A 25,330-nucleotide genomic window follows, 5' to 3' on the forward strand; every position below is an offset into this window, starting at 1 on the left:
TTTCATTTTTATATTTATTATTTAATATTATTGTGATAAAATGTACTTGTAAAATTTTACTTTGAAAAATCTACCCAATTATCATTGAACAATTGTTTCACATAACTCGATTAAAACAAAATGATATATTAAACAAATAAATTAAAATACATTTTTATTACTTTCATTTAACCATTTTGAAAAGAGAACAATTCAGGCATGAGGCATGATTCTTTTATATAACACGGACATTACGAGCATACATCATATAAAAAGCTACAACCATATAACATAAATCAAAACATTCATACAAAACAACCTAAAGTTTGTTCAAAATCAAATGAACACCAAATTGTGGTTGAAGAGTGCCCAAAAGATGTGGGGCATGTGAGTATGATGGAGAGATCTCAAAACAGAAGTGTTGTAGAATCATAGCAAGCGCCATTTTTGCTTCCAAAATAGCAAAATTTTGTCCAATACATATACGTGGACCTCCTCCAAATGGGAGATAACATGTTTGTCCCTTTGTCACCTTTGATACCCCTTCAGAAAATCTCTCAGGATTGAATTCCTTCACATCATCACCCCATATTTCATAATCATAGTGTAAAAGCAATACATTTATATGAAGAAGAGTTCCAGCTGGCAACATTATGTCTCCTAATTTGGTTTCTTTATGTATTATACGTCCTAAGAAGGACACGGATGGATATAGCCTTAAAACTTCATTGAAAATCATGTTAACCTGTTACACTCAACAATTAGTATATAAACTAACAATGTTAGATATAATTAAGAAAGGAAATAGTGAAATAGTGAAATCCATACCACTTTTAGATGACTTAACCCCTCAAAATCCGGTTTTTTGTCCCTAAAAAGATGTAAAACTTCATCTCTAGCGCGAGTTTGCCAATTCGTGTGTTGACCCAATAAAACCATAGTCCAAATCAGTAAATTTCTAGTGGTTTCTTGTCCAGCAACATAAAAGAGCTTGCATTCCTCAATAATTTCTTCGATACTTAGCCCTGAGTTTTTATTTCCATCTTGCTTAATTTCTTCATGATTGGATCTCAAAAGAATTCCCAAAAGGTCATCGTTACTATTTTCTCCTGCTTTCATTGCAACAAGTCGTTTATTAACAATACCCTTTATCGAATCTTTGACTTTTTTGTCAATCTCTTTTATCCTTTTGTTGCGTTTTGTTGGCAAAAACCTATAAGATGGTATCCAATAACAGAAAAAGTAATAAATTTATTTCTAGAACATGATTAGACTCATTGTTTGAGAACATTCAAGCTCACCTTGATCCTGGAAAGATATCAGACTGTATAGACTTTACAATCAACACTAGCATTTCGTGTAGAAGTTCAAATATTTTTCTTCCTTCTTCAAAACTACTACCAAAAGCTGTACGTGAAATTACATCATTGGACATTGTTTCGATATAAGGGCAGACATCAACTTCACATGAGCTTTCTTTTATAAGCAAGTTTTTCCATTTGTTTATCATTTCATCGCAACTCGTATAGAAGGCAGGTATCATTTGCTACAAAAGAAAAGAGATAATTTTTTTATTTAAAGTGTAAGATAGTTTTAGAATGGTAATTAGAGGAGACAAGACAAAAGGCATGAACCTTGAGCTTCTCGATGTTGAATGCAGGATTGATAATTTTTCTGTGTTTGATCCATTGATCACCTTCAACATCTACTAGCCCTTTCATTAGCTTCCTAAATAATGGATTTCCTCTCGACTTCTGAAATTTATAATAATCAGCTAATATCTCTTTTATCATGGCGGGTTCGGTCACTTGCACCGTAGGTCTGGGTCCCATCCATGTAAAACAAATCTTACCTACAAAAAATGCGAATAATAATGTAGTTCGTATATTTGTTTACTATATATATCTACCTACATTTATATTCTATGTTGACCAAGACCTACTATAGCATGTTATAATAGTCGAAATAGAATAAAAATGTCAAGATTGAGTTGTTTTAATGAAATTATTTGTATTAAACTTTGACATTTAATATTCCACTAAATCCAGTAAACTTTAAAAATCTTTTTAATTGTGACCACTTTAACTTGTTCAAAGGGTTAGATATAGTAACATTTGTGGTGGCTTTCATTTATAGCGTAAACTGCACAACGTCTAACCCAATTGTTTGGATGCTTTGGGTGGTTTTCATTTATAATTTTGATCCCTTAGACAGCAAAAATGATGCAGTATTTTAATATCATATATATATATATATATATATATATATATATATATATATATATATATATATATATATATATATATATATATATATATATATAGATTCGGTAAGAAATTTTTTTTGGTAGGAAGGTAAAAAGTTTTTTTTCTACATATTTTTTTGACGAACAAAATAAATGAATCACTAGATGATTCATTTGTAAGATGATTCACAAGAAAAAATTCCCAAAAAAACATTTTTATGATTCATTTTTAAGTAAATTAAGAAAAAATTCATTTTTATGATAATTTTAGTGAATAACAACAAAATCATTGTATAAATGAATCATCGAGATGTTTTTTTGAGATTTTTTTCTTGTGAATCATCTTACAAATGAATCATCTAATGATTCATTTTGTTTGTTCGTGAAAAAAAATATGTAGAAAAAAAACTTCTTACCTTCCTACCAAAAATTTCCTTCTTATTTGATCTTGACTCTATATATATATATATATATATATATATATATATATATAATATTCTTACATAACAATAATAAAAGGGAGACACCCTTTGGACATCCAAATTCAAAAGTCAAACATTTTCTAACATTAAAATGTGTACACTACATAGTTTTTGTAGCTTTTAGCATAAGGAACTATGCTTCATAAAACATATTTATTGGCAACTATTCATAACACTCCTCTCGTATTAATACAATTTTTAGTAGTTTTTAACATCAATAACATTGGAAACATTTTTTTTTATAAAATCTTAAAATAATTTAATTATATTGAAACTTGAACGTCTACCAAAAAGGCTTCTAACCCAGTGGTATCGTATCAGCTGTTGTCCTCCCTTCTTGAGGTTGAGGGTTTAAATCTCGTCAGAAACATACGTAGATTTAGGAGTAATTTAAGATTATATTGTATTTGCCATTAAAAATAATAATAATAATAAAAATAAATAAATAAATAACTTAAACGTCTTAATCCACATATTAATACAATCACTAACCATCTAAATCAAAGACTGCTATACTTTTATATGAAATCCTAATATAGATTAATAGTTATCAAACCATATGAGCGACGGCGGTGGTCTGATGAGGCCACTCCTATGAGCAGACGATGATGACAGATCGAGAGTGAGAGGCTCTAAAAGAATAGTTTCTGTCATATGAGCGACATTTTGATGAGTGGTCCAACGTCGGTGATCGGACCGGCAACATTTCGATGAATGCAGCCGATGAAGATCAAGTGTCGGAAAGAGTTTTGATATGTGTTTTGGGGAGGCTAACGTCTTGTTCTTGAGTTTTTCAATTAAAGGAAGGGAATGGAAGGAGTGGGAAGAGATGGTAGGAGTGTAAAAGGAAGAGCAATATAAATAATGAAGTATATTTGAGGGAAATGGAATGGAGGGATTTGAGCCGTTTTTTTTTTTTTTTTGGCCTTCCCATCCAAACCCTCCCAAAAAGGGATACTGACCTGATAGAGTAAGATACTTTTTGAAATGTACACATTTAATCCTTATTTTTTTTTCTTGTAAAATAAACCCTTATACTTTATTATTATGTACACATTAGGTCATTTTCACCAGATTCTACAGGTTTTGCTGATGTGGAAGAGTTTATTTTACAAAATAATAATAATAATAATAATAATAATAACAATAAGGACTAAATGTGTACATTTCAAAAAGTATCTTACCCTATCAAGTCATTTTCCCTTTCTTTTATTTTGTTGAAATGAAATACCAGGTGGCATCCACATATCCACAACGAGATTTTTCCAACTTTTATTCATCATGAAAAAGAGGGAGAACCCCGATCTCCGGCGACTCCTTTGTGTGTTCCTATACATCACTGGTAGCAAAGAGGAATGATGGCAAAAACAACAAGGTCGAAGGGGGAGACAGGAGGAAGTAGAGACAATAGTTGGCTGCGAAGAGCTGCTCTGGTAGCCCCCTCGTCGATTTTTTCTTCTTTTTCTGGCAACATATCTCAAAGATGGAGGCAAAGAGAGACAGATCGGAGAAACACAATAGGTAAAGGGTGTTTGGCTGTTGTTGTTCGACGGGAAGGAAGAGAGACGAGAAAGAGAATGGTCGCCGCCCTTTTCTTGTTGCTGGAGGATCATCCACCTCCGGTGACTAAGCTAATTAATTGCTATTTAGTGCCACTTGTGATTCCACATCAGCAAAACCTGTAGAATTCGGTGAAAATAACCTAATATGTACATATTAATAAAGTATAAGGGTTTATTTTACAAAAATAAAGAATAAGGACTAAATGTGTATATTTCAAAAAGTATCTTACCCTATCAAGTCATTTTCCCTAAAAGAAAATTTGTATATGACCGGTATACCGTGTATAGCCGGTCACAAGGACTGCATTGTTACAAAAAATAAAGTATAAGGGTTTATTTTACAAGAAAAAAAAAGAATAAGGACTAAATGTGTACATTTCAAAAAGTATCTTACCTTATCAAGTCATTACCCTCCCAAAAATGGGTCTGTGAAAAAGACTATTTTGCTTCCCTTTCTTTTCCATCTCTTAAAACAGCTCAAAAACACATTTCCCTTGTGATTTACTTTCATTTCCTTCCATTCCACTCGAGAAGAGGGTGTAATAGAGGATTAGGGTTTTAAAGTATTTAATAGAAGGGTGGGTTGGGCTTAAAAATGGTCTAACATATTTGTTTTGTAAAATGAGCTAACATATTTACTTTTTAAAACAGCTAACATATTTGTTTTATAAAAAAATGGTTAACTATATAAAAACATATTTGGTTTAAATAAATTTTTTTATAAAATATATCTGTTTTTTATATATAATTTTAGTTTTTATAACAATTTATAGACAACTGAAACCTTGTAATCGTGAAACACCTTTTACAACTATAGAAGATTATTGAAGAATAATATTTATGTATCATATTTTTGTGTTTATGTATTTATTTGTATTTAATTATTAGACAATATAATAATATATGTATTGCTTAATATTTATAAATTGAAAGTAATTATTTATAGAAAAACATATGTATTACCTTTTAGTTTTTTTTTTATAAAATATATCTATTTTTACAACTATAGAAGATTATTGAAGTAACTATAAATATTTATAATTATTTATAGTAATTATAAATTTACGTAAAATTATATATATATATATATATATATATATATATATATATATATATATATAATTTTAGTTTTTTATAACCATTTACAACAACTGAAGCCTTTTATTGTGAAACACCTTTTACAACTACTGAAGATTATTGAAGAATATTATCTCATATGTTTGTGTTTATGTATTTATTTATATTTAATTATTAGACAATATAAAAATATAAGTAGTACTTAATATTTATATATTAAAAGTAATTATTTATAGAAAATATATGTATTATTTAACATTTATAAATTAAATATAAATAAATAATCATTTAAAAAACCAAAAATATCAAATAATTATTATATAATCATTATTTAAATGTAACTAGAAATTATCATATAATTATTGCTATGTTTTTCAAATAAGAAGTAATGATTGTGTTGTCTAATTAGCAAAAATAAGGTGTCTTTTTAGCCAACCTTATGGCCGGAATGGCGTCAAATTGCACGCTATGGTGGGTGACATGTCATTTCCAGTGGTGCGGTGAACACGACACTGCCCAATTGTGTAGTAAGTAGACCTGACAATGAAGCGGGTTTAGAGTGAATCGACCTTAATCCAAACTCTTTTAACAAATTTCAAAATCTGATCTAAACTCGCTCCATATTCTGTAGGCTTTTGAATAACCAAACATATACCCTTATTCAGTGAATCAACAAATATCTAAACCCGACCCATAACTCATATGCTTTTTGAATAAACAAAAATGTTTTCTTTAATTTTATAAATGACATTTCTTAAACAAAAAATATATACTATGGCTTAATACTTAAAATAACATTTTTTAAATAAAACAAAAATCATTTAGAAAAGGACATTACATACTTGGAAATTTTCAATTGGAATTAAAAATCATTATTGCAATCGATGACAACTAAACTAAAATATTATTAATTGTGAGATGAAAGGAAAATGATGTGGAGCAGGCCAAAATGTATATCACACCCACTGATCTAATAAAAACAGAAAATTAAATATCATCTTGTATATTTTCTTTCTACCTATCTTTCTACCCAAATTAACAACCAATGACAACTAAACTAAAATATTATTAATGCGACACATTTTTAAATTCTCATAAAAATAAGAAACAAGATAAAATATAGGTTTTCTAGTATTTCTAAAGCCCTAGAAAGGGACATTGTCTCATTTGTAGATCATTTTCGTTGATGCTCCTGGAGCAGTTAAGTGGAGCTGGGATATGGAGCCTTCAGGGGTATACTCTGTAGCATCCTTGAGAAAATGTATTGATATGGCAACTCTCCCCTTTTTTGATACGAAGTGGATGTGGAACTCGTTAGTCCCTGGAAAAGTAAATATTCTCGCTTGGAGAATCATTCATGGTAGGCTTCCAACATTGGCTAATCTAGCAAAATTTGGCATCTCATCATCCACCGCATGCAAGATTTGTGATGAAAATCTAGAAACCGAGAACCATCTTTTTGTTGAATGTGGGATAGTAAAAGAAGTATGGCAGAGGGTATCTAGTTGGTGGTGGTTGTTGGACTCCAATTTTCAATCGATTGGAGATCTTCTCAACTGTAGGAAACTGCTGATGGGCCACCAAAGGCTGTCAGACATCAATGAGGCAGTTATGCTAGTGTTCTTATGGGTAATCTGGAACTATCGGAACTTGAAGGCACACTCCTCAAGCGTAAAATCGCATACGGTGCTGGCTTACGAGGTACAATCCATGGCCCTATTCTGGATTAATGCGAGGAAGTGAAAAGGGGATCCCCTCGGATGGGTCGAATGATGTTGTGATCCTATTCTAGAATGCTACTCTAGATTGTAGTCAAAAATCTGTTTTCTATGTTTTGTTTTGTCTCTTTTATTTATTTTTTTTCTCCTTTCTGGCTAGTTTTCGTTTTAATGCCAGCTTGCCCTTTCTAAAAAAATAATAATAATAAAATAAAATATAGGTTTTCTTAATCCTCGATAGATCGTGGGTTTTAATAGGCTCCACCATTTATTAATTTACCTTTAAACTACCTACCCACCCATAAATAATCAAATCAATGTCCCATTCTTCGATACGTAAATAAAGGATGATAACGTAAAATAACTAAAAATAATATAGGATCGGTGATTTTGATCAAATAAACCACCGTTTGCCAAAAAGTAGTCTAATATGACTGCTAGATTGTCTTTCCCACTAACAATGACTACAACTGATATCTTCGAAAATGGATCGACAATCCCACTAACAGTATAACACTACTTGAAAACATGATCCAATAGAATCAGAAATCAAAATCGAAAGATTTAATAATATGTATGTCTCTGTGTGTATGAGAGAGAGAGAGAGAGAGAGAGAGAGAGAGAGAGAGAGAGAGGAGGCATGGGTGCTTACCATAATCAGCAACTGATTTATGAACAAAGGGCAAAACCCGAGGCGCGATATCATCTTTGAGATGGATGGGTTTAGATTTGGCTTCGCGTGTCATTTGTGCTATCTCTTTCGAGTCTCCGAACATAAATCTGTAGGAGTTGCCTTTCAGGCCTTGAGCTCTTAGAAATTTCTCGATCTTCTTTGGTTTGAACCACAACGAATCCAAAATTCTCCATGTGAGTAAGATCACTATCACTGTCATTAGCACGCTGACAATATTAGTATAAGACGCTGCACTTAACTCCATCTTTTGGGTTGGGAGTTGCCCCGAGAATCTTGTGGCGATTGCGATGAGAAAGGAACGTTTATTGATGAGAAAATTTCCATTTTACCCCCTTCTTGTTAGAGTAATCACAATAATGGTTCTTAGACTTTTGATTGTAGTATCAAATTGTTATTTAATGACAAAATTTCATAATTGTCCATATGCTTTTCGAAAAGAGGAAAATGATGATACTAGCTATTTTTAAAACTTTTACGAGGGATGAGCGAAAGTATCAAGATAACTGGAACCGAACCAGATTTCCTCTATTGCTTCAGTTTTCGATTCCTCACAAAACCCGATTAAAATATTAGAATCAGACTGGAATTAGAAAATTCCTAATTTATAAAATATTTGTGTAAATCTTTCAAATATTTTGAAAAGATTATCCTCAATTGGAAGAGTCCTTCCACTCAAAATAGTCACATTTCTTGTACTTTGTTTGATAACCAAGTAGACATCAAGAAATTAGGGTTTTAACAAGCAAAAATTACCAAAATTTCTTGCATAATCTATACAATCACAATAAATGGAAGAGGGATCAGACGCTCACCAATGAGTTTCGACAGTTCCAAAATCGACAACCGAGGTTATCCTAACTCCATGACGTTCTTTCCATGGCTAGATTCTCACAGTAGCACCTCTTAGTGTTTGGGGAGGTCATTGGAACTCTTCAACCGGAGTAACAAGATGAGGAAGACGAAAAGTAACAAGAGGAGAAAGATAAAAACTGGTAAGCAGCTTCAACCTCATAACCCGTATAATATTGGGTTGATCCTCTGTATGATAGGTAAAAGTTGACTTTTAAGGATTTATTGGACCAAAATCAATAGTTGAATTTGGTGTAGTTATATATTGTCCCTTTAATTTAAGAATGTCTGGTTAATTTTTCACAACCATAAAGAGATTTATACAATATTTTAAAAATCGGTTTTTAGTTGAACCGATATGGCGATCGGTTTCCAGTTTAACCGGTTCGACTTGTGAGTCAACCCGGTTTCTAGAATTTTTATATGTTTTTTTTTTATTTTCATGTACACAAGCAAGTTCAAACATTAAAAAAGATATAAAAACAAGCTGTAGATCACTCAAAATACATTAAAAAATAATTAACCATACATTTTACCTTAATGGTATACATAAAAAAATAATAATAATATATAATATTGAAACAAAATATAATTTTAGATGAATAAAAACACATTAAAAATTTTCATAAAATTTACCATGTGTGTTCATTCAATTTAAGATAAAGTTAAATAGACAGTGAAAAACTCACCAACGTTTGTTATACAAAATGTTTTATTTCTATGTGTTTTTATTCAATTTAACTAGTTCAACCGGTCCAATCTAGCCGGTTCAACCAATTTAGTCGGTTCAACCGGTGTTTACAAAAAAACCTTCTGGTTTGTTCTGGTCTATAAATAGGCATAAACCAATTAGTTGAACCACTGACTTTTCCGATTCCTGGTCCAACTGTTTCAACCGACCGGTTCAAACCAGTTTTTTAAACACTGAATTTATTAAACATTGGATTTAGAGCAACATACTTTTAGACAAACCAAAACACGCGAGCCTAAAGTTTACGTAGAATCAAATGTGCACCAAATTGAGGTTGTAACGTGATGACAGAATGTGGAGCATGTGAGTACGATGGAGACAACTCAAAAGAGAAGCGTTGTAGAATCATAACAAGTGCAGTTTTTGCTTCCATCAAAGCAAAATTTTGTGCAATACATATACGTGGCCCCCCTCCAAACGGAATATATGAGGTTTGTCCCTTGGTTGCCTTTGACACGCCTTCAGAAAATCTCTCGGGGTTAAACTCTTTTGCATCCTCACCCCATATATCATGGTCAGTATGTAAAAGCAATGTGTTCACTTGAATGTAGGTTCCTGCAGGTAAGGTCATATTCCCTAATTTCATTTCTTCATGTACCATCCGTCCTAATACCATTGCTGGTGGGTATAGTCTAAGGACCTCATTGAATATCATGCTGATCTGCAAACACATAACATAACACTTAATAAATACACTATATTATATGGAAAGCTATATGACTAGGACTACATAAACTTGTCGTTCTTTTGTGCAAACAAAAAGAATTCGTTAAACACCAACATTGAGAAAGATGCTTCAAGCAAATATGGTTTAGTAAAACTTACAGTTTTTAAGTTACTAAATCCATCAATATGTGGTTTCTTCTCCCCAAAAACGCTTAAAACTTCATTTCTCGCAAGTTCCTGCCATTTTGTGTGCTGACTCAGGAGAATCATAGTCCACACTAGCAGATCTGCTGTGGTCTCTTGTCCTGCAAAGTAAAAAAGTTTGCACTCTTCGATGATATCTTCTATGCTTATTCCAAAGTCGTGATTACCATGTCTTGTAATTTCTTCGTGATTGGAATCCAGAAGAATTCCTAACAGGTCATTATTTCCAATTTTTCCGGATTCCATGGTGGTTACTCTCTTGTCAATAATACTTCTTATTAAGACCTCCATTTCTTGAGAAGTCTCCTTTATCCTCTTGTTCGATTTTGTTGGCAAAAATCTACAGAATTAATAATGTTTTTCAATAACTATAATGAATTTATGCGTGCATGACAAAACCAATATGACTGCCATGACATGATCATATAAACTTTTGATATGATTACTCATTAATTTACAAAATTTCACTTAATTAGTGGCAATTATATATACATACATGTAGTTCCTCAATATATTAGAAATAAAGGTAAGATATATGTATTTACAATATATTTTTAATTAGCGACTAAAAGATGAACAAGTTTTAAACTGTTATATGGAAATATCATCACCTTGATCCTGGAATATAAATCGACTGAATAGCCTTTAAAACCAACTCAATCTGTTCTCGTTGAAGTTCAAATATCTTTCTTCCTTCCTCAAAGCTACTACCAAATGCTGTACGTGAAATTACATCACTAGCAAATGTTTTAAGATGAGGCCACACATCCACTTCACATGAGCTTTCTTTCATCAGCATTTCTTCCCACTTGTGGATCATCTCACTACAGCTAATGTAAAATGCTGGCACCATTTTCTACGAAGAAATATAAATCTATATAGTTTATTTCTTAGAATCATGAGTTGACTTTTATGGAGAAAGAAAAGGGAAGAACAGAAACCTTGAGCTTCTCAACATGGAATGCAGGATTGATGATTTTTCTATGTTTAACCCATTGATCGTTCTCAGTGCTGAATAATCCTTTCCCTAGCAACTTTATTAGCGAATGTCGTGGTCCCTTTTGCTTTTGAAATTTATTATAATTAGCTAATATCTCAGGTATCATAGAAGGTTCACTTACATAAACTAAAGGTTTGTTTCCCATCCATGTAAAACAAATTTTACCTGTACAAGTAACACCAAAATTGTTTTTTAAATATACGAATAATAGTACATGTGAAGAAGGAAAATCTTTTAGTTAATACAAAATCTGTTAGCCTTCTAAGTCTGTTAGTTGATTGTAAGCAGATAGTTAGCATCAAGGGCATTTTAGTCATTTTCTTTGTACAGGTAGTTATGGTAGTTATAGCTAATTAGCTGGATGATTTGTTCATGTATATATTCTATTGAAGCTTAATTGAAGGAGAATATTTGAAATTCGTTCTTTGATTCTCTCCATTACAACAAATTAAATACTCTAGTTTTACTTTCTTCGAACCCATTGTCATTCTATATAATGATGTAAGGGTATAAATATTGATAAAAAAAGATGTTAATAACCAACACAATATATTGATCTTGTAACTTTTCATGCACTACGACTAACTAGCCTTTGTGTTAAATCATAATTGGCTCCTTGCAACTTAGAATTTCAGTTTCTAGAAAGTAATTTATGTGAAGTCTCATATCCAAAAAAACGAGTAAACAAACTTGTGACATTGAATGGTTGTTGAAATTGTGATATTAATTTACTCGAAGATAGCAACCAAAGGAAGACTATCAGGTGAGGACATGAGAGCAAGGAAATTGTGATATGGATTATAAGATCTTACGGTTTTTATATCCTACAAGGGCACATATCGATCACATTAGGATTTATAATATCACCACTTCATTAAGTCATCGAATTAGGCTTCATATTCCCTTTCGAAACTTATGCCTTTATACATGATCACAATGATTTTGTTTTCTAATTAAGATGTTTTCTTACTAATTTTTATGGGTTATAGTAGAAATAAAATTATGATTCTTAAAAAGTTAAAGTTGATTTCATTATCGATGTCTTAATCAACATCAAATTATAATGTATAGTACATACCAAATGTCAATTTAAATATGAGTTCAATGCGGATTATATTATATAAATATATTATCTACAGGAAATGATATTACATAAATAGATAGTTATTTAAAGCATGTTTTTACATATTTTAGATAAAGTTGTCAGGAGTCCAAACCTTGGTCATAGGTCTTAACGGGTCTTATGGTGTAACTTGAACCAATTTTTTTATAAATATGAGCTGGTATTTTATAGATTCCGATGATGTGGATTTTTATAAATCCTATTTCGGATATATAATCGTTATATTTTTTAAAAATTCAATTTTATTCCGACCAAATGGATACTTGTAGAAATCTTTAAAAAAATCTAGTTTTTAATTGAATAAATATTTAGATTTTTTAAAACCTTTTTTGTTTAGGCAACTTTATATCCCGATAAATAAATAATATTAAGTAACGTATTTGAACAAAACGTTGAAAAATAAAATTATAAAGATAAATAAAACGTCAAAAAAATGTATTCATATTAAAATTTAAATAAAAATAAACACAAAGATTATGTTAAATAACTTAAATAAAAAATAAAATAAAATAATAATGACGTTATTACTTGATAACTGACTTTTGATTAAGATTGTTACTTCCGATGAAAAAAAACACAAAATTGCTTCTAAATAAAAAGATGACGTGAAATCGAAATAAATAAATAAATAAATAAAATACCACTGGGCTACTTGATTGTTGTTTTACTTTTAATAATATTTACAATTTTTTTAATGATTGTCCAATTTTAATTATTTTTTTTCTAATGATTGGCCACATGACAATAATATCAATAAAAAATCTTTGTTGACTTCCAATGAAAACTGTACAATCATTTGTTTTTGAAATTTTTTATATTAAATAACCAAACAAGTAATGATATATAATATTATATTTTAGACAAAATTGCAAGAATGGTCCCTGTGGTATATCCAAAATTGCTACTTTGGGTCAAACAGGTTTGGACTAGCAGCAATAGTCCAAAAGTTTTCATTTTGTTGCGGTTTTGATCCAAAACAATCTAAAAATTCTAGAAATGATGGATTTGCCCTTTTCTATTTGTTTTTTGCTTTTCTTTTTGTTATTTAATTATTTGATAACTAAAAAATAAAAAATAAATAAAATAAGATCTCTCTCTCTCTCTCTCTCTCTCTCTCTCTCTCTCTCTCTCTCTCTCTCTCTCCATTTGGGTTTATCTATCAAGAACATCTTCATAATCTTAAGAACACTCAAGAACATCTTAATAAACTCAAGAACATCTTCCAACACTGCCACCGGCTGACCATCGTTTGCCACCACAATAGCCTGCCACCACCACCGTATGTCAGCTCCATCTCCACCTAAATTATTTCTACCACTTCATATCCATCTAAAAAACATCCTAAAAACAAAAACCATACACAAAAACAAAAGAAATACACTCATAAAACCATACACAAACACACTCATAACCCTACACCACCCAATGTCACCTTCAATCACCCAAGACCTTCCTTATCCTTCCATTACCACCATCCCTAACAACTAGAAATGCAAAAAATAAAAAAAAAAAATAAAAAAAAAAAATAAAAAAAATAAGGGGTTGCCATTGATTCAGAAAGTAGAAAAATGAGAGCTATCATCAAGTATAGAAGCAGGAGAAAGAGGGTACCACTTTGGGTGACTGTGTTTGTCAAATGGATTCTGAGAATCGAAGGGGGAGGGGTCTGATTTCTAATTTGATACTATCGTTCAGTTCATCGGCGAAGAAAGAAAGTTGTCGACCACCACCTATGCAACCCCTCTCTGCCTCCCTTTCGGTCGTGTAGCACCAGCAAACACCTATCCCTTCACTTACCATCACATCGTTCGTAAGCGCCTCCTCCAAACATTATTCCTCCTCTACCTGATCTATTCTGATTCTTCATAAGTTGTTGTTATAGAGAGGTGATTCGAGGATCTTCACAAATTAGGGTTTCAATCGCCACCCTTCTAGTTTCTAGGGTTTTAGACGTCGTTTAGGGTTTCAGAAGAAAATCTCACGACGAACAGATCTGGGTAACACCTTACATCGATGCTGGAAGTCAATCTTTGTCACCGCTTCTTTTTTTTTGCCCTTCCTCGATCTGTTGATACTCTCTGTTTCCTTCTTCTTTGAGCTTCATCTCCATTCTCAATGCTCGATTTTTCTAGCGATGTTGTGTTGATTACCACCGGTGGTGGGCGACGTATTGGAGAAGGAGCGAGGTGGTGCAAAAGTCACCAACATTTGTGTTTAATGGATGTGGAATGGTGCCACTGATCGAAGATGGTGATGAGAGAGAGAGAGAGAGAGAGAGAGAGAGAGAGAGAGGAGAGAGGAGAGAGAGAGAGAGAGAGAGAGATTTTATTTTATTTGATTTATTTTTTATTTTTTTTTATTTATCGAATAATTAAATAATAAAAAGAAAAGCAAAAAACAAATGGAAAATGGCAAATCCGTCATTTTTAAAAATTTTAGACTGTTTTGGATCAAAACCGCAGCAAAATGAAAACTTTTGGACTATTGCTGCTAGTCCAAACCTATTTGACCCAAAGTAGCAATTTTAGATATATCACAGGGACCATTCTTGCAATTTTGTCTATATTTTAAGTTATTCTACGCTAATAGCATTCATGGTAAACTTTTTGTTGGAGTTTTTCATAGAAAACCTTAAGTTGACCCCCAATTAACCCCACCCCTTCAAATAAAATCAAAATCAAAAAATCAAAATCAAAATCAAAATCGTTTTAACTATATCGTAAAAGAGTTTTTCAATTTGTTTATTAAAGACACCAATTAATTTTGTTTTAAATTTTATTTTCATTTGTATAAATTGTATTTTAACAATTGGTTGAAAACCTATGATATCCATCAAATGATGAAAAAGTTACTGAGAAGTGTTTGCTAATTAAGAAGCACTTTGAAAAACATTTAGTTTGAGTTGTGAGATTAAAATTTGAGTGACTCTATCATAGAGTGTCTTATAATTAATGATAGTAATTAGTATAATAATTATAATATGAGTTTTTTAAGATTTTTTTCAACAAAAAAATAATTTGTATGAGATCCATAAATAAATTTTGTGAAAAAACTTTTTTAATAGTAAAGGTAACTTAAGATTTTCTATTTTTGGAGTGGGGGCTTATGTTAGATAAGAAGTTTAATGAAAAAGCCTTCTTATATGGATGCTAGCAACATATGAAAACAAATACGTAATTTGATATAGGTGAAGGTGCGTCGTTCTTGTTTCTTTTTTTTTTTTTTCTTTTTTTTTTTTTTGACAATTTTAAAGTCCTTTTTAGAGAGTTCATTAACTAGTGAAACAGTTTAGTGGCCCTCCTACCAAGTATTCTTACTTGATCATGACATGCAAAAGTCAAATTAAAGATAGGATAAAAAATAAGAAGTAGTGGGTTACACATGTCAATAATTAAATAGATAAAAGATAAAATATGAAATATGAGGATAAATTAATTATGACAAAATTTATTTTTCTTCACTGGAACTACATCCAAACCGATTATACTTTCGAGATTTATTACATTAACCGATAACCGGTAAACATATACGGAGTATAACAATACTTGCTTTGTCAGTTTGTCACTCAAATTCAATGTCATTACATTTTCCAAGAAACCTCATGTACGTCTACAAACAATAACCAGATTATAAATTATACTAATTTAAGAAAAAAACACTCACACAGTAACATAATATATAAGAAAAGTATACGTACGTACCATGAGTAAGGACAGATTTATGGACAAAAGGTAAGACACGAGGAACTATATCATCGGATAGGGCAATAGGTTTAGATGTTGCTTGAGTTGTCAACTGCACCATCTCCTTTAAATCTCCAAACAAGAACTTATATGAGCTACCCTTAAGACCTTGATCTCTTAAAAACTTTTCTATCTTCTTTGGTTTGAACCATACCCAATTTAAAAATCTCAATACATAAAACACCAACGTTACTACTACTCCCACAACACAGCACACTCCGGTAACCTCCATTTGGAAAACAGATCTAGTTGGCGGCGTTTGGTCAACGAAGATTGTTAAGGTGTTTTGGTGTTTGAGATGATAATGGAGAATGACGATACTTATAGATGGATATATATTCACTTCACTACCTTAGTGTTTGGGTGATTGTAGTTGTGTCCCAATAGGTTTTGCTTGTTTTTCACTAATGCCCCAATCTTCACCACAACATAAAAGTTAAAAATTCTTATTAACAAAAGAAACTTTTTCTTTAATTTGAGCTTTTTCTCAAAACTAAAAGTTAAAATCTTACTACAGAAAAGAAAAAAAAAAGCTATCAATATATATATATATATATATATATATATATATATATATATATATATATATATATATATATATATATATATATATCAAAAGTACCCTAAGTCTAAAAACCATAAGCCAAACACAACACCACCATAAAATCAAATCGAAATAGATCTAGAACATAAAATCATATTGAGTATCACCAATTCCGGTTCTTGCTTAGCGCGATTATTTGATTGTTTCAGTTACAACTTTTGAGTTTTCATATTGTTCAAAAGTGTATCCAGAGTAATGAGATAAGTTTTTACAACAAATACTAGAACAATACATATATCAAGCCTGAACGCATGATATTTTTTGATAATCCGAGTACCATAAGGGGTGCACATCATATAAGAAAGCCAACACCACATAACATAAATTAAAGTGCATCCCTTTAAAACTAATTAAAGTTTGCGTAAAATCAAGTGAGCACCAAATTGAGGTTGAAGGGTGCCAACAAGATGTGATGCGTGTGAGTATGATGGAGAGATCTCAAAAAAGAAGCGTTGTAAAATCATTGCAAGCACCATTTTTGCTTCCAGCATTGCAAAATTTTGTCCAACACATATACGTGGACCTCCTCCAAATGGGAGGTAACATGTTTGCCCCTTTGTCACTTTTAACACACCTTCAGAAAATCTTTCAGGATTGAACTCCTTCACATCATCACCCCATATATCACGATCATGGTGTGAAAGTATAGTAGTCACATGGAGGAGAGTTCCAGATGGCATTGTTATGTCTCCTAATTTGGTTTCTTTATGAACCATACGTCCTAATGAGGTCACCGGTGGATATAGCCTAAGGACTTCGTTGAAAATCATGTTAACCTGTTACACACAATCATTGATAGAAATACTTACTACTTTTAGACGACTTAACCCCTCAAAATCTGGTTTTTTGTCCTTAAAAATATGTAAAATTTCATCCCTAGCACGTTCTTGCTAGTTAATGTGTTGACCTATAGAACGGTAGTCCAAACCAACAATTTCTTGTAGTCTCTTGTCCAGCAACATAAAAGAGTTTTCATTCTTCTATAATTTCTTCGATACTTAGCCCGAAGTTTCTTTTCCCTTCTTGTTCAATTTCTTCATTATTGGATTTCAAAAGAATTTCTAGAAGGTCGTCATTACTAATTTCCCCAGCTTTTATTGTAACAAGTCGTCTATCAATAATACCTTTTATTGAAGCTTTGACTTTTTGGTTAATCTCATTCAACCTTTTGTTGAGTTGTGTTGGCACAAAGCTATAATATTAGATAACTCAAGAGTCAGATAATGAAGACAAAGAAATAAATTTCAACTTCAAGTTGAATATAGTGGTTTAGTTCTAAAATATAATTTCCATTAAATCGATTCATTGATTTTGAAAGCCTTGTGCGGTTGATAAAAACGAACTCCTAAATATTTTTTTCTATATATAAACAAAATAATTTCTAAGAGTTAATTGCCTTGATGGAAATATAATAAGTTATTAAATTAGTTAAAAAGGGACATTATCAAAATTTTGGGTTAAATATGTAACTTTTAGAAACTGATTTAGTAAAAAAAAAAAAAAGTTGAAAAGAAGGGTAGACTATGAAGAGTGTGGCATAAACCAGCGGCTGGAAATGTAAGTTGGATTTAAAACATAAAACAATGTGAATTGTGAAGGGGTTGATTTAGTAAAAAAAATGAAAAGAGGGATGTATTATGAGAAATATGGAATAAACCAGGAGCTGAAAGTATAACTTACTTTTAAAACAAAAAGATGGTGTGAAGTGCCAAAGTGGTGCGATCTAAACGACTTGAATTTATTTGGGTGTTGAGGGTAATTAATTTTTGCGTTTGTACTCATTTGATTTTTTTTTGTATTCAATATATCATCGAACTTTTTGTTTGCGTTCACCAAAACTCTTTTGACCGGCTATTGACCTGTGATAGTCGGTCAAAGGGTTGTGGTGAACACAAACAACAAGTTCGATGGTATATTGAGTACAAAAAAAAAAAAAAAAAAAAAAGGAAATGGACCAAATGAGAACAAATGCAACAGTTGGTTACCCTCCTGATTCATTTTCCTTTTACTCATTTACAGCAAATCTCACGTCATCCCCTACTGATATTAATAATTTTATGAGATTCATTTTTGCTTCTATTCAAAACATAACCCACGAAAGAACATTATTCATACATGTACAACTTTGTAATGCACTTGAATATTTATTAGGGAAATCTTGACTAAGCAGACGCATTTCATGACTACATTTACATTTCCAATCAAATGATTTATCGTATCATGGATTCTAAATAAGTCTACAAACGAGTGGAATCACAAGTGCTGTGATTTTTTAGTTTACTTAGCTTTAAGATCGAATTCATGGGATAAGATACAACATCAATATGTACAATATCATGCTGTTTTTGTAGATACATCACCATAATATACCTTGAGATAAACGTTTATGCTGATAAATATACCTCTTATACATAGTTATATCATTTTGCAGAGAAGTGTTGACAGCTAACCACAATAAGCATAATGTAGACCATGTTTTAACAAGGTTACCCCTTTGAAACGCTCTTCATATACGTTATAGCCAAAGAAGGTTGCAATCTTTGATAATTTTGCAACTTTAATTTCATTTAAATTTTTGGGAAAATGACTCAGGAGGGTAACCAACTGTTGAGTTCGTTCTCATTTGGTCCCTTTCCTTTTTGTACTCAATATACCATTGAACTTGTTCTTTGTGTTCACCATAACCCTTTGCTCGGCTATCACAGGTCAAAAGGGTTATAGTGAACGCAAACAACAAGTTCGATGGTATATTGAATACAAAAAAAAGTGACCAAATGAGTACAAATGCAAAAGTTAATTACCCTCAAGAGTCATTTTCCCAATTTATTAGGGGTGTCATATTTTAGTGTGACAAATTGGCTAGTGGTGCTACACGACACTAAGTAATTTGGTAAAAATTTGAGCCTTATTTTTTTTATTTGATTAAAATCATATATATTAATATACTAAGTAATTTGGTTAAAACTTGAGCCTTATTTTTTTTAGTCCTGTCCGGACACACACCTTACAGCCCCTCGTGTCAAGCCTGATGAGACATATTCTTCAAAAACAATCAAATATGCTCACCTTGATCCCGGAATGTAAGCTGTTTGTGCATACTTTATAATCAATTCGAGCATTTCATGTTGAAGTTCAAATATTTTTCTTCCTTCTTCAAAACTACTACCGAAAGCTGTACGTGAAATTGTTGGATTAGTGTCTAAGTCCATAACTATTTTGGTATGTACTTGACCCGATGGTGCATGGTCCTTTTGTGTTGCCTTCACCAAAGCAACTTGATAGGATGAATTATGGAGAGAAAGGATTAAATATGATTTATTAATATATTATGGGAATAGTACATTAAAGGAGAAATCATATTGTTTAATTAATATTAGTCAAAAATTAATAAGAATTAAGTTTGTCACTAAAAGAGATTAATTAAACTTAAGGGACTGGAACTGTAATTATAAGACAATTGCAATTGGGCTATGGATTACCTTATATTATAAGGTTGGATGAATTCTATGGGAAAGGAATCCATGGGCTGCTTAGGGCTTAAGCAGTCAGATTAGGGTTTCCTAGTTTAAATCCCTAATAGCCTAGATGTATAAATAGTACCCTTAAGCCCCAAAAACGTGGACAAGCTTCCTTCTAGGGTTTTGGACGGTTTTGGGCAGCCTCCTTCTCTTCTTCTCTTCATCCTCTTGCTCTTGGTGTTTGTGAACCATTAGAAGAGTGACATTTGTGACTCTAAGCTTTCTAAAGTCATTACAAGAAGGAATTGTGATTGTTATTGCTATATAACAATCAAGGTAATATCTTAAACCCATTAATATGTTAATATCGATTATCATAATCTAGAATTAGGGTTTATAATCTTGGATTAATTGCATGTACAATAGAGAAACCTAGATCCAAGCATTAGGGTTTGTATAAGCACATAGGATGTTCTTATGACCAAAACCCATCAGAAATTGCATCATTAGATAGTGTCTGGAGATAAGGCCAGACATCAATTTCGCACGAGCTTTCATTGGAGAGCATTTTTTCCTATTTGTTTACGAGTTCATTGCAACTTATATAGAATGCAAATACCATATTCTACAGAAGAATGTATAAAAGATTGAAGGTGTTAGATTCGTTTTTCGACAATAAATGTAAAAAATGGCTATTGTGGTTTGTATTTTTTTTTTCCAGAGTTTTGTCCAAACCTTGAAGAAATTAAATAAATGGTCTTTTTGAGTATCTTTTGTTTGCATTTGATCTCTCTAAAAAAAGAAATGACTCTCATACCCTTGATATATTTATTTTCCATTTTTCTTTCATTATTTAAAGTTATTATTATTAGAATAAACTATAAATTTGGTCTTTGTTGTTTGCAAAAGATTGTTGATGAAATCCAAAAAATTTACAACATTAAGTATCGAATTCAAGTGCTCCCCCTCCACTTGATCACCTTGCAACACTGGGTGAGATTCGACATGCATAGGAGTATTCGTTGTGGATTGTAAACTACCATTATCCCTAGTTATAGTCAAATCATCAGAATGTTTCGAAACTTCAGGAATCTGATTGTCGTAAGCATGAACTTCTACATCGATAGCCCTGTTAAGAACGCCAAAAATTAAGTCATAATCAAAATCGAAAGAATTTGTAATTGATGAATCATCAATAGTTTCGTTAAGGATAGGCTTCTATTCAAAAGTCTTTTCTACACGTTTGACAAAATAATCATTGAAAGTTAGATTGAAAGTTTCTTCAGTCTTCCTTGTTTGCTTATTTAACACCCAATATGCAATAGAGTTATGTGAATATCCCATGAATATCCCCTCATCAGCTTTTGACTAAAATTTCGAAAAGGTATCCTTGATATTCATAATAAAGCACCTGCAACCAAAAACATGGAAAAATTTCACATTCGGTTTTCAATTGTTAATTATTTCATAAAGGGTGATGTTAAAACGACGATGAATAAATGATCGATTTTGTGTGAAACACACCGTCGAAACGGCTTCGGCCCACAAATATTGAGGTAAATTTGCATATGTGAGCATCGTCGTTGGTGCTTGGCACGGTGATCTATTCAGCCTTTCGACAACACCATTTTGTTGTGGTGTGTAAGGAGATGAAACGTTATGTGCTATTCCAAGATCAGTCAGAATGAATCAAGAACTTGATTTTTTTCTCCTGAATAGATAGAAAATTAACTTTATGTTTATTACACAAACCCCAAATCCATTATCTTTTTATCTTTACATCGTGCCCCTTGAATATTAATAGACAAATAGACAAACAATGCATCTATTAATATTTTAATCACTTTGCCATACCACCAAAGAAGAAACACCTGATTGGCATCGAGACATATCCAATCCAATACTTTTTTCCCTACACTCCTCCATATGATATTCATCATTACTAAATCCAAATGATTGAGATTTATTCTCCAAAAAAAAGACTCCAAATTGATTAGAGAAACTCAAAGGGCTTGTAAAAAAGCATTCTCAGAATCTGAGACCCCGGACATTCAGGCAAAACCACCGAAAAGCCCAGTGGAAACTGACCCTGAAGGACCTGCAATGTGGCTAATTTTTGTGGTATAACCAAAGGTTCTTAAATCACCACAACAAGTTTCGACTTTAGTGGAATGACAACAATTAGAGGAAAAACATGCACTATAGCAGACAACACAATGGGTGATGATTGTACAACATTAACGAGTTGATGACGTGACTGTTTTAACCAACGAGATCCATCTCACATCGTAATTGTGATAATAAAAAAAAAGAGCAACAGGTGGTTGAGGCTATATGACAGCAACTTCCTGAGGCTATATGATAGCAACTTCCAATGGTGGTGTCGGACCTGTTCTGGTTGGAACACACTGCTAAAGATCGCAAGAACACATATTTGAATTCGCAGGAACAAGCTCCTGAGGTGACAACACACAACCATTATTTTTGTCAAAATTATCAGTCAATAGAGGACATTCAAACATGGATTTTTTATTATTTGAACCCCATACATGAAATCCTTATGCCATATTTTTTGTAGTTCGTCATGTTTCAATTTTTCCATGGTCTTATAAAGACCAAAAGAATTAGAGGACACATCATCATTTATCTGCATTCGATTTTCACTATATCCTAACTCTTGCAATCAATCATCCCCATCAACATCATTTGGAGCATATCGATTGTATTAAAAGATGGGTACTAACCTAAAGCTTCTTGAACTCTCACACAAAAAATCTTACCATCCACACAAACTTTTAAAACCTGAGAATAATATATTGACAACCAGAGAAGATACACACCTTATTCTTATACACATCCTCTGTAAATCATTATCCACGAACAACAAAAATCCCCATCTAGCCAGAATCTTTCAAATCTCCCATTTGCTTCATGCACATAAAGGTAAGCCATCAATATCAATCCAAACCAATCTCTCAAATATAAAAATATACTTATCCCAAGGACGCCTTTCACAAAGCTAATAATACACAACTCCATTTTCAAAAAACTTACGACACACTACCTCCAATTTAAACTCAAAAACTACCCACACACCACCAACATATCAAATATCTACCTCATCAAAACATAATATTTGTAGATTAGGAAGATTATGAAAATCCCTAGCCTTCCCAAAACAAGCACATTTAGTATCTTATACAACAAATTCTCCCGAATATAAATAAATAATATCTTTATTGTGACACACCTTCGTAATTGCAACATTGTTCTTTGCACCCTTTACCATATTTGCATAAGAAACAGAAGATTCATTGTTGACAATCTTGGACTTCAATGCATTACCCGTAATTTTTTTCAATCTATCACCACCACGCCTAAGGAATCTTGGAACAGTAGCATATAACTTAAAAGAACCCAAACCAAACATCATTAAGCTTAAGAACAATATTGTGAACATCAACAACTTCAATAAAGCGAACAAAACCAAATCATTCACCCAGTCATGATAACTTAGGGAAAATAAAAATGTCTACAACATGACCAATTCTTTTACACACCTTCCATAAGCCACTTGGGAGAATGGAATCTATAAAATTCATAGCATACGTTGAATAAGAAACCTTACTTGAATTTACATGCTTATAGTAATATGCTTCCCTCTAAAACTCTTGATTTGTACTTCCTGAATTTTTTTCCCCTGATTCTTATCTATTCTTCTTTTAGCTCCCTTCTATACCATACCCTAGAAGACCCCACCAACAAAATCAATTGTCGATCAAACTATTGACGCCAATCACCATAATCGCCTTAATGACGCTAGGACTTGATTAGTAAATAGCAACTTGAAATTTGAAATGAAATTAATTGCTAGATTAATAGTTGTAAAAGATTTTGAATATGCTTCCTCGACAACAACCATTAGGTGCAAGATAGGAAATAAAAATAGGAACAAGAAATTGCTAATTTCTTACAAGGATCCATAAATAACTATTTTGTTAGGCACGATATTAATGTTTAAAATGCTTATAATTTTGTTAATGATCTAGTTGATAATTCCAATGATCTAGTCACTAATTTTAATGATCATGATGATAATTCTAATGATTTTGAAAATAATGAATTTATTTATAAACTTATTGATTTTAAAAATTTTGATCTAAAAGTTTTGGATGATATTTAGATTCTACAACAAAATATTTTCTTGTAAAAATGGCATCCTAAGGAAGCTAAAACTAATATAAATTTCTAGAAGATGCAATTGGTACATATTTTTTTCTTATGAATTTTATGTTTGTAAACTAATAAAAATTATGATTTCTTGAGATAGAAAATTGTTGGTATGTTCAAAAAAAATTATGATTTCTTGTGATAGAAAATAGTTGGTGTGTTCAAAAAAAATAAGATAGAGTATTTTGTTTTTGTTGTAAGTAATTAAAAAGAGATCGTCCTATAAGTAATTTGGTTCCTAAAGAAATAAATGATCAGAAACATTTTAGTGAAAAATTAGATGCACATGAAAATAGTTTCAACATGCGATTAATTTAAGAACTTGGACACAAATACGTGTTAGCTTGAATAAAATAAAACACTTGATAAAGAGTTGTGGTTATGATAAAAAGAAAGTTACTAATTAAACATTGAAAAAAGGTTATGATTAGAATAATTGTTGGGAAAGTTTTGAAAGAATCTAATTTAGCTTTTCGTGGAACGAATGATATGAATTATGAGAATTCTAATGGTAAAATTTAGGTATAATTCAAATGAATGATAAATGTGATATAAACCTTAAAGATTTTATATGGATTTTGAATATGATAGTTTTAATTTAGATTTTATGTGATATGAGAAATTATTGATGTTAAGCAAAACATTTTTTGGTACATGTCAAATAATATATAAGGACGGGGTGATTATATTTTCATTCGAGTGTCTAATTCTCATACTCATATCTTATAATAATCTATTTTATAACACTATATGATGTGAATGATGATATGATATGATGGTGTTTAATAGGACCCATGTATGATGCTTTTTTAGCTCCAACAAAGAGATATGGTGCTTTATTTGAATATTATGTGAATAGTTAACCCTCACATATTTATGCACGTTTGGAAAGTCATATTAAAAATGTTAATAACTAAAAACTCAATTTTATGAAATACGAGAAGC

General features: G+C 31.5%; 2 protein-coding genes and 1 pseudogene across 11 annotated transcripts; all 3 read right to left on the minus strand.

Moving 5' to 3' along the window:
• Positions 1-137: 137 nt before the first annotated feature.
• LOC145008650 (cytochrome P450 CYP72A219-like) lies at positions 138-8,788 on the minus strand. Of its 9 annotated transcripts, none has more exons than XM_078967238.1 (7): positions 4,663-4,996; positions 4,499-4,569; positions 3,891-4,385; positions 1,614-1,831; positions 1,281-1,525; positions 808-1,192; positions 138-724 (listed from the first exon to the last, which is right to left on the minus strand). In XM_078967238.1, exons 4-7 carry the CDS (start codon positions 1,809-1,811, stop codon positions 299-301), a joined length of 1,254 nt encoding a protein of 417 aa, XP_078823364.1. In that variant the 5' UTR covers positions 1,812-1,831; positions 3,891-4,385; positions 4,499-4,569; positions 4,663-4,996; the 3' UTR covers positions 138-298. The 9 variants fall into 9 exon arrangements, with proteins under 9 accessions (XP_078823364.1, XP_078823365.1, XP_078823362.1 ...); XM_078967239.1 differs by having other exon boundaries at positions 3,891-4,408; XM_078967236.1 differs by lacking the exons at positions 3,891-4,385; positions 4,499-4,569; positions 4,663-4,996 and adding exons at positions 7,716-7,963; positions 8,570-8,788.
• A 466-nt stretch (positions 8,789-9,254) lies between these two features.
• Positions 9,255-16,375, minus strand: LOC145008651 (cytochrome P450 CYP72A219-like). The gene is made up of 5 exons (XM_078967244.1): positions 16,052-16,375; positions 11,169-11,392; positions 10,839-11,083; positions 10,183-10,567; positions 9,255-10,018 (listed from the first exon to the last, which is right to left on the minus strand). Exons 1-5 carry the CDS (start codon positions 16,323-16,325, stop codon positions 9,593-9,595), a joined length of 1,554 nt encoding a protein of 517 aa, XP_078823370.1. The 5' UTR covers positions 16,326-16,375; the 3' UTR covers positions 9,255-9,592.
• A 533-nt stretch (positions 16,376-16,908) lies between these two features.
• LOC145011995 (cytochrome P450 CYP72A219-like) lies at positions 16,909-20,777 on the minus strand (annotated as a pseudogene). The gene is made up of 4 exons (XR_013664346.1): positions 20,648-20,777; positions 19,764-19,875; positions 17,507-17,889; positions 16,909-17,473 (listed from the first exon to the last, which is right to left on the minus strand). The product of XR_013664346.1 is annotated as a cytochrome P450 CYP72A219-like (transcript).
• Between the last annotated feature and the right edge of the window lie 4,553 nt (positions 20,778-25,330).

This window comes from Lactuca saligna, chromosome 8, assembly GCF_052625555.1.
Source record: "Lactuca saligna cultivar CGN05327 chromosome 8, ASM5262555v1, whole genome shotgun sequence".
Classification (NCBI taxonomy): Eukaryota; Viridiplantae; Streptophyta; class Magnoliopsida; order Asterales; family Asteraceae; genus Lactuca; species Lactuca saligna.

What these genes read in the sequence shown, in the direction of transcription:
- LOC145008650 (XM_078967235.1), bottom strand. Translation starts at nt 8,001, where the DNA reads ATGGAGTTAAGTGCAGCGTCTTATACTAATATTGTCAGCGTGCTAATG. An exon ending in TAAATCAGTTGCTGATTATG is followed by an intron (nt 1,832 to 7,715) that starts GTAAGCACCCAT and finishes CATTTTTTGTAG; the next exon opens with GTAAGATTTGTTTTACATGG. An exon ending in GATATCTTTCCAGGATCAAG is followed by an intron (nt 1,193 to 1,280) that starts GTGAGCTTGAAT and finishes ACCATCTTATAG; the next exon opens with GTTTTTGCCAACAAAACGCA.
- LOC145008651 (XM_078967244.1), bottom strand. Translation starts at nt 16,325, where the DNA reads ATGGAGGTTACCGGAGTGTGCTGTGTTGTGGGAGTAGTAGTAACGTTG. An exon ending in TAAATCTGTCCTTACTCATG is followed by an intron (nt 11,393 to 16,051) that starts GTACGTACGTAT and finishes TTACTTGTACAG; the next exon opens with GTAAAATTTGTTTTACATGG. An exon ending in GATTTAGTAACTTAAAAACT is followed by an intron (nt 10,019 to 10,182) that starts GTAAGTTTTACT and finishes ATGTGTTTGCAG; the next exon opens with ATCAGCATGATATTCAATGA.